At 47.2% G+C, this 10,287-nt stretch overlaps 1 protein-coding gene across 1 annotated transcript in view; it reads right to left on the bottom strand.

The window, feature by feature from the left end:
• BMPER (BMP binding endothelial regulator) overlaps positions 1-10,287 on the bottom strand; it is a 241,863-nt gene that overhangs the window by 208,540 nt on the left and 23,036 nt on the right. The window contains exon 3 of the mRNA XM_084783929.1: positions 1,929-2,028. Coding sequence (XP_084640055.1) covers positions 1,929-2,028 — 100 coding nt within the window. The remainder of the gene's footprint in view (positions 1-1,928; positions 2,029-10,287) is intronic.

Below are 10,287 nucleotides of genomic sequence, written 5' to 3'. Positions count from 1 at the left end.
TACAGAGGTTCACAACAGGTCAAAGTGCAGAGAGTGAGAGACTGTTGAACGTTCAACTCTAAACGGGACACCTGTGACACACCACATCCCACCAAGGCTCAAGGATCATCATAGAAGAGGGGACAAAAAGGTTTAAGAGCCAAAGGTTGTGAGGAACTACTACAGTGCTTTCTGGGCGTGATAGGACTGCTGCACACGTGAGCTCATAGAGACCGAGAACACACAAAGAAGGCCCACCCAAGATCAAGCCAGTCAAAACTCTACCGTGGATAGGGAGGGACCCATGAAGTTCCACTCCTAGCTAGGGATCTATCGGCAACTGATGGGTCCTGGGGGTGAGGGAGAGTCACAGCCTCTGCCAGATTGCCTGTTATCCAGTGGCTGGCCCTACACATACTGGCAGCAGTTAAGTGAATTCAGCGAGTATATATATATATATATATATATATATATCTGAAGTTGGAAGAGAAAATTGATGGTGTGAGGGATATGGTAAAAGTTAGAAAGAAAGGAATTTGGGGCCAAATTTGATCAAAACATGCTGTGTGTATTAAATTCCTCCAAAAATACAGTTTTTAAAAGGAAAAAAAATAAATATTAAATATAACTAACTCTTTGAGGTGCCAGACACGCTAATTGCCCTAATCTGCACACCCTAAATGCACCACACTGCATCTTACACTATACAAAGATACTATGTATCAATTAAAATTAATAGTTTAAAAACTATAACAGAAACTTGGTCTCTGGCAGGGAAGGGGCAGGAGGCAAACACTAAGGTGCTGGCCCGCGGCTCCACATCCAGAGCCTCCAGGGAAAGAGAGCCCCAGTCTCTTCCAGCTCAGCTGCCCCAGGTGTTTCCTAAAACATCGTTTACTAGTGCAGCCTCTGCGTCCTTGGGCCATGAGCCCTGTCTCTTTGTCTAGCTTTTCTTCTTATAAAGATACTAGTCACATTTGGAGCCACTCTAATTCAGTGTGGCCTCTTTTTGACAGGACAGTATCTGCAAAGACAATTTCCAGATAACGTACCACATTTTTATGAACTTTCAGGGACTCTCCACTCACACATGTACTGCTGTGTGCTGACTTAACAGCCTCATTCTGGAGTATAATACATCCTAAGCCACTGGTTTAAGTTTCAAGTGTCCTTACACCATGCTGCCCTGGGTATCCCCACGCCATACAATGGCAGACCTCACTTCCGGCTTCTAGGGGCAGGTACCTTCACTAAGATGAAATAACAGAAACAGGACCTGCAACGTTGAGGAATCTGCATGAGCTACGTGCCACAGAAAGTTCCCGGGGCCAGTGTCAAGTGAGAGCCAGGGGCCTCGGGTGCTGCAGCCCCTGGCCAGGGTGGTAGAAAAGACCTGGGCTAGAGCCAACAGCAGGCGCCACCAGACAGCATTCCAGACAAGCGTGAGGGCACCAGGGCTGGGGGCAGGAGACTTCGGGGCTGCTTCAAAGACTAGCCGGGAACAGAGATTTAATTTGGGAAGAAAAAAAATTTAATAGGAACCAAAATGATAAAAATTTGGGCTTAAAGACTCCTCTGGCAGAGGAGGACTAGACAAGTTGTGGAGACTGGAAAAACCAAGTGTTGAAACTTCTCGACAAAAATCCGCCCTTGTGCATGTGTACAGATGTGCATAGGCGTCATGTTTGCATCGTCTCTCTGTCACAGCGTTTTAACAACTTGCCTCAGAAAACATACCAAATGTGCAGATCTGCGTGTCTCTTCTGCCCTTCACACCCCCCTTCCTGGCAGCGCCCATGCCAGTCCTGTGTACGTGTGCTTCGGTCTCCCTCCTGACACCCACCTGCGTGCCAGCCAAGAGCTGGATGGTGGAAAGGAAGGTGCGAGAAAGAGAGCTAAGGCTGCCTGAAGCAACAGCCATCAGAGAACAGTGCCCAGGGTTAACTCACCTTTGCATCGCTCACAGCATGCACCCCTCTGCTTAATGGCCAGCGCACAGTCCCGTGACAGCACGGGGCACTTCTCTCTCTTGCAAGTCACCTCTTTGTTCTAGACAAAAACAGACAAGGGACATTCGGGATCAAGTTCACTCAGAATCCAAACCCCGCAGCTGCAGTTTCCTCTTCCTATCTTGCCTTCAACTTGGCAGGGAAACTCCGAGATAGCTGATGGAATTTTTCTTTCCCTGGAACAGAGCTATCCCCCCAGGAATACAGGACTTGAGGAAAGCTGCGAGCTTTCAGAGATGAGGGGAGTTGGAAAGCTCCATCTCTACCAGCCTTGCCCAGATAACCCCATGCTGAGAAAGTCAGGTTTTTTTTTCCTCCAGCTCCATCTTAGGGCTTCTTTTTAGTACACACTCCAGAAATGATAATATTTGTGTAAATCATATTTTGTCCATTGGCTACCTGGGCCAAGATTGCATCGTGAGAACAAAAATATTTTCTCACGGCTGCCCGACAAGCCTTAATAGTAGAGCGCATTAAAAATGCACCATTCTAAAGTTCCAACTCAAATAACGACAAAGTTGAGCATTGAATCGTTCAGTACGGAGAAAAAATAATATTCCACACGCCAAGCAGAGACACAGTCGTCAGTGTTTTACAGCCTAGGGACAGCTGCACCGCATTACCACTTATGCTAATGAAAGTGTGGTACGCATTTGCATCTTTGGTTTATCCCGAAAGGTTAGCTGTTAAAATGCCTCAGAGGGGATCTGAACAAGATTGCGTGCCCGGCTCCACAGGGAGCAGAGAGGTGCTTTCCTGGTCACGCAACCTCACCAATGTAACAAAGGCTTATGGGCGGCTATGTACCAGTGGCTTCCACTGAGATTTAAATCCAGTGAGATAAACGTTACAGATAAGAAAACCAAAGCACAACTCAGTGAGGGTAGCTGGCCCTTCTAGATCTGCGGCGGCTTCTTCGGTGGCCCCGGGGAGAATCCTTCCAAGGTCACAGATGTGCACTACCCGTGCAGTAGCCTGAGCTGAGGCCACAGGCTACTTATATATAACCTTCATTTCCCAACCCGTGGCGAGGTGGGGGAAGCACACCGCCAGCTCTGCTCAGCCTGGAACGTGCCTACTGCTCTCCTCAGAAGAGCGCAGAGGGAGTCACATGTTCTCAGTGTTCTCGAAGAGTCCAGTTCTACAGTGCAAAGAAGAGCTTACCACCTCTGAGATGTGTGGCTGTGAGCACCTGAGGGACGAGGGAGGGTGGGAGCCGTGCGCACGTGAGCACATTACGGTTTGAGAGTCCACCCCGAGCTCACCTACCAAGCCCGGACCCCAAGCAGTTGTAAGAGAAAATATACCCTCTCTGCATTGCCCCCAAATTTCTCTTATGCTGTAGAGCTTACGAGACACTCACAGAATCTAAGTCTGAAGTCAGCCTAGACTGTCATCCTCCTCCACAGGCTTGGACCCTCCATGGGGGTCACAGAACACTGTTCCCTTCAAATCACCATCACCGTCCTCTGGAGTGGGTGAGAAGGGACAGAGAAGACTGGGTCCAGGTTACAACAGTTCTACTTCTAGAGAGGGCTTGCTGTGTCCCTGCCCCCCACCCCACCCCACCCCCAACGCCTGCCGTGGCCAATGTTAATATCCTCACGATTGTCTCAGGTCTGGTGAACATACAAAGAGAAAGAGCAGTTAGCCACAGATGCCTGGACCCCAACCTGCAGGGCTGAGCTTGCTGCGTTTTGTTTGCCTATTTGGTTGGTTTTGTTTTTATTAATGGACTGCCAGTGAAGAATAAGAGCGTGTGGCTGATCGGTGCAAGGCACTTCTGTCCTAGCTCTCTCTCCCTCTCTCCCTCCCTTTCTCCTTCCATCCCCCCATTCCTTTTTCTTTTCCTTGATTTTATCATTATCTGCTGTTTGGTAACTATACCCACGGAGCTAAGCTCCTATGATACACAGCCTCCCTCCTTAACTGTACGTTAGGACACTCCCACCACTGCTGTGGAGCTCTGAACAAAGACAGCTCTGCCTCCCACCCACCGCAGAGCTATCTGAATAGTATAAGATGGCTCAGGTGATGAAGCCAAGCTGGAAGAGTGTCCCTGTCCCCAGTGAAGATGAGGGAGATGAAGCAGCTGTCTAGGGGACTTTGGGGACGGAAGCCCAGATGCCCTGCCTCCGAGCCCCCCAGCCCATGGTGACGGGTTCAAAAGTAACCATAGCCCAGATCATGTTTTTCTTTTCATAACTTTTCTTAAATCAAAGCATAACATGGTTAGAATCACAGTGCAAATTAAAGATATAAATATATATATATATATATATATTTTAATGTTAGGTATTGTTGACCATGTTCCCTCCAAAGACAATAAGAGTATCTATCAGGTGTGTATGTATGTACGTGTGTGCACGTGTACACTGCTTGACATTACTACCTGTGACTTCACTTGCACAGGATGGGTTCTACAACTTGTTTTGTTTTGTTTGTTTTTGAGACAGGGTCTCTCTGTTGTACCCTTGTCTGGACTTGCTTTGTAGACCAGGCTGGCCTCGAATTCATAGAGATCCACCTGCCTCTGCCTCCCTAGTGCTGGGATTAAAGGTGTGTGCCACCACACAGACTTCCTCAGCCCAGGAAGGCCCTGGCAGGCATGAACGTCACAAGCTGACCTTCCATCTCATGTGTGTATAACAGGCAGCAAACCCGGCCACAGCCTGAAAAAGGATCCTGCTAAGACCATGTCCTCTCTAAAAGGGGGAGTCCTCAGACCCAGTTCAAACCTTCAGGACAGTACAGTGACAGGGAGAAGCAACGTGAGGTCCGGTAAGAAGGAAGGCACACACACTCTGAAGACCTGCTAGCTAAGATAGAAACCTGTGAGACAGCCAAAACCCACAACAGGGTCCCAAGATTCATAATAAACAGCTTGTAATTGTCGTCCACCATGCACAATATACCAGGTAAAATGGTTTGTACAGTCACTGCTGGATATTTTTAAAATATGTTGACACACAGACAGATGAGACACACAAGCCTAAAACTTTAGGTATATGTTTAGGGGGATAAAATTTCCTTTCTGTTTACCCTTTGGATTTTTTTTTCTATCCTATCGGGGTCATGTTGGGGCTGCCAGATCAAGTCATTTCTCAGAGTCTGTTTAGCGTCTGGTCAGGGATGGACATGAAGATGTACTCAGAATACCAGCCCCTCGAGGAGAACAGCGATACAGCTGTGAGAACGCCACTGAGACGCTGCTTCCACGTCCCCTTAATTGATCCTAACAGCTACATGGGAAACTCAGACACAGGTAATTAACACCACTTGCCTGGCTTCCTGGACTTGGACAAGACACAAAAACGCCATATCCTGGAGCCAGCAGCCCTGGAGTGGGGTGGCATACGGAAGGTCGAGGTTTCAGGAGGTTCCCAGCCCCACAGCGCCACAAGTAACAGCAGACGCTAGAGGCTGTGACTCATCCTGTACCTCGGACTTTTTCTGATGCATCTGAGCTAAGTAAGATCACACAACATCTGCTCTCAGCCTGATTTCACAGATACAGAAACAAGGCTGGGACACATGTCCAGGATCAACAGACAAAGTGAGAGATGTTGAGCACCGAGAGGCCTTTGTCATGTCGATGCTGCACTTTCGATACTTCAGTACAGACATTCAGTGGACACAGAGTGGAGGAAAATGGCACCCTGCCTGGGTCCTCCTTGTAGTTTTCCTCATGTGAAACGACCCCCTCTCTCCAGCACAATCACTCCAAGGACCTGCCTCAGAGCTATACTACATCTGAGGAGATAAGAAATGTGGGCCCAATCAGATATCAACAGGGCCAGGCCTATCACAGCTCTGAAAGACATACTGACACCCTCAGTTTTCCACAAATTCCAGGTAGGTTTGGAGAATCACCCGTTCTAAGCAAACAGGAACAGTGGTCAAAATGCCACATTCGCACCAGAAAAAGGTTAAAACATAATAACCTAACCAACGTGGAGTCGCATCCATCACCTCACACCCTTTTGTTTTCTCATTGTGTCTCTGTAGTTACCATCTCTAGGGTCCACCAGCTGTGGTCTACATCAGTGTCTCCTTCCATAAAAACGGCCCACGGACACCTTAACATGAACAAATGCATCAAAAAAAAAATCGCAGCCTTGGGATGCACCCTCAACAACCTGTCAACATGCAAAAAAGTAAAGGGGGGTTGTATAGAGAGTAAAAAAAAAAAAAAGATATAATTTACATGTCTGGCAAGAAAACTCCATAAGGACGCCGGCCAAACCACAACCCCAGACGCAGCCAAGTTCAGACAGGATGACAGCAGCCAGCTTGCTGAGTCTGTCACTTGCCACCAGATGGCAGCACAAAGCTCCCTGGCCTTGAAGCTGATTCCTGCCTGCAGAACTGCCTCCCAGCTTGACAGAGTGGGCTAATGAGCACAGAAGACAGCAAAGCACCCTTGTGAAATGTTTCCGGTCACTTCCACACAATGGAAAATGGAAAGCTCATGGAGATATGCTGGGACATCTCCACAAATGTCTTGAAGATATTTTTTTCCAGAACCAATCCATTACAGAACGCAGAAACCATTACCTGACCCTTTATCTATGTCATGATGGTGATGATGATGATGATGATGATTTGGAGAGAGAAACCCAGCTGCCAATATGGGACAGCAAGACCACCTAGTGACAGACACTATCGCTACCATTAAATCATGAAACAGTATCACAAGTGTCCACGGTTGGCCAGCCATATTAGAGATATGGCAAGCTGTACAAGTCTCCTCTCCTGGAAGAAGCCTCATTTCCTTCTGTTCTGGACCATGAAAGATCTTCCCCAAAGGCAAACATCTGGCCACTGACAAAGATGCAAATCCAAATAGCCAGATCCCTTTTCAGAAGACCAGGAAGGCTGTGGCAGTGCGACCCCAACCCTGCCACCACCACCAAATGAACACTGTTCACTTTGTCAACAGAGCACATGGGCCAAGGAGTACTGTCCGAGAGGATCAACAGGCTGAAGTGGCTCTCTCCTAAGTCAGGAGCCCTTCCTGCAGCCCATGTCCCCCTCCAACACACGTACACACACACACTTCCCTCTGCCATGTCATCGTGATGAGGTAACTTGAGGAAGGGACCTATAGAAAAGCCTTAAAAAATCTCCCACCCAAATGCAAGCATCCAAGGGGGGGGTAGATGCATGCATACCACCCGCCATGGGCCACTCCTCTGTGATCAGCTGCTAGAAGGACACACTTGTACATCCTCCTGGCAACCCTGAGAGAAGAAGAGGTTCACATGTGGCGGCACACTCCACTCCAGTCTGTGGAACAGGGATAAAAGCAAGCTACAAGCTTCCTACCTCCGGAAACGGGATAGTGGGGGAAAAAATTAGCCTGGGATCAGAAGCAACGGAAACGGTTAAGGATCATAGGACACTCTGACTCCTCATCGGATACCTAAAGCATGCGCAGTATCATTTCATATAGAAAGCCTCAGAACTGCTCAGACAAGAATCGCTTCTTAGGAATATGCATGTTTTGTGTCGACTTTTCCAAGGAAGGGAGACCAGGAGAAACTGATCCAACATCAACGAGTTTATTCTCATTAGAATTTCTAGTCTCCCCATGGATGAAGTTAAATGGCTCAGCTTCTCAATTCAATGCCCCTAACAGCCAAAGGGGATGTTATGGTACTTTTAAACATAAGTCCCGGTTTCTCGGAGGCAATATTATACTACCTCTCATAAACAGAAGAATAATACGCTGTGTTTACACAGCACCTTTCTTCTGAAGAACTCGGCAGACATTATTTCATTAGCCCTCGTAGGTTTCTTAAATTTTTTTTTTCAGAGGAAGGAATGGTCCACAATGAACCGAAGTGCCTCGGGCCCCTCAACAAGCTGGCAGGCAGTTTAGTTGGGAACTCAGTATGATTCCCAGGCCTGGATTAAGAGTCCAGGCAAGAAGGTTAGTGGCTAAGACACAGCATTAAAATTTATAGGTATGTCGTATTAGAATTAGGTTAGCTCCAACACAACCTGGAGTTTTCAGAAATAGATTAACATGTATTGAGCTACTCTGGGAATTTTCCAGGAAGACTAACTGCGTGGGTCAGAGCGGTGAGAGCCTAAGCCTGTGCCGGTGGTGTAAGGCAGCCATTGGAAAGGTTTGGCCAGGACTTGGGAAGAGACAAGACCTCACACCTCGTGGCAAGCCTTAGTAGTTCTTGAATGCAGAGGTATAGGCAAATATTGAAGAAACAGGGGCGCATAAGTGGCTCCCAAAGTCCCAAAGGAAGCGGGATATTTGAGTTATTGGGGATAATGATTGCCTCTGTGGATCCTGTGATTTCCAAGGATAGATGAGGTGTTCCTAGATAAACCACTGTTGCCAATGGCGATACCAAATTTGATTCATGACTTACTATTTTAATTACACTTTCACTTGCTTGTTCTTCATTATTGATAATACAATTGACTCGCCCATTACTCTGATACAGAAAGAGCCTGAAGAAGAAAAAAGTAAGAGGTAGATTGCCTGCCACAAAGCCTAAGGGCACACAAATATAAGGCTTTGGGTCATGTTTCAGTTCAATGAAACTTAGGAGAAAAAGAAATGACTAGCAAAGCCATCCCTAGGGAGAGTAAAATGGGGCTGAAAGGTCCTTGGGAGAGCAATATCGTTTCTAAGACTTCCCTGCTCCTGAGCTGAGCTGAACTCAGTCAGGAAATGGGGAGGGAAGGCTGTGACCCTTGTACTTGGGGTCTCTAGCTTGCTTCAGAAATCAGGAATTCCAGATTTTTCTCCACCCTTAACCTGCACGAGAGTTTGCAAATTCCTTCAATGGCTGAGGTCACAAAGTATCCAGGCCTGTCTCCAGTCAACTAGTGCATGGCACGGAGTATCTAGAAGAAGCCACTGACCTGTGACTTATCACGGGACCCTACATTTCTAGAAAATCTAGAATCCACACTGGACTGAATACCCTTGCACTAAGCCTTGGGTAGGTGTTGGTGCTCCTTCAGTTTTGTAAGGAAGAAAACTCAGGAACAGAGAAGTGAAATACCCACCCAGGGGGCTGGAGAGATGGCTCAGTGGTTAAGAGTGCCGCCTGCTCTTCCAGAGGTCCTGAGTTCAATTCCCAGCAACCATATGGTAGCTCACAACCATCTATAATGTAATCTGATACCCTCTTCTGCAGATAAAGCATTCATATGCAATAAATAAAATAAATAAATCTTAAAAAAAAAAAAAGAAAGAAATACCCACCCAGTTTGCACAGCTCACCAGGGCAGAAATTCACACCTGGGGCTCCCTGCACAGCCTGCCAGGGCAAAGATTCACACTGAGTGAGTGACGGGGTGTTAGGGGGGGTTCTCTGCTAGGGGAGTGTGACTTAATCACAATTCACAGCTTGGCCTAGCAGCTTAGATGACCCATCTTTCCCAGCAGCTAAGAATTTAAATATTTGCCTTCATCAAGCATTCCCCACTTTCAGACCATTATAAACCTTGGTGTTTTATGGCTCCATTTTGAACACACAAGTTTTAAAAAAACTGCATTTTAGGAAAGACAGATTATATCTCTGACTTACAAATGAGCCCCATCTTCTAAGTACCCAGGCAAGACCATTTGCAAGCTGGACCAGAAGCTGGGCTCAACTCTTTCAAGCCCTTTGCATTTCTTCCTCAATTCATGCTTGAGGGCATATTTTCCCAGGCGCCTTGCAGCATCCCAGAGCCATAATTCTGAAGACTTTGTGTTAAAAAAATGTCTTGTAAGAACATCGTGCAATCCATTGTGCTACATGTGGGAGTGTTGTTCTTTCTTCCCCGGCTAGGCTCGGTGAGTTCACCCTAGAGACCTGGGCCCTGGCAAACACAGCCTCCTCCTGGCCCAGCTCACAGTACAAACTTGGGACAAAGCTGCCCTTGAAACTGGACCATTTAAAAAGACTTTATGGGGCCCACTGGGGCCCCCGACTATTTTGCAACAAGTCATATCCCATGAAGAAATTCACTTCTCTGCAACACAAAACAGAAGGAGATTAAAGAAAGACGCAGGGGGGGCTGAGAGAAAGGAGTAAGTCCCTGCTGTTCTGTCTGGCTAGAATTGTGTCTTTTAGTACCCACATCCTCTACAAAGACGGTGTGCTGATGATGTATGGCCCTCATACATCATGGAATGACAGTGTTCTCCCAATACCGTACCTTGAAAATATGACACGTGCCAGCAGAAGCCGCAGGGGATTAATAAGGGGGCTCCTTTTACATTCGAGTTCCCTAACATTTCAGTTTTTTAAAAACAGTCTCTAGTTTGTTGGAGTGATTC

This window comes from Acomys minous, assembly GCF_964271855.1.
Source record: "Acomys minous genome assembly, chromosome: 5".
In the NCBI taxonomy this organism is placed as follows: domain Eukaryota; kingdom Metazoa; phylum Chordata; class Mammalia; order Rodentia; family Muridae; genus Acomys; species Acomys minous.
This window is presented reverse-complemented; position numbering and strand designations above follow the sequence as displayed.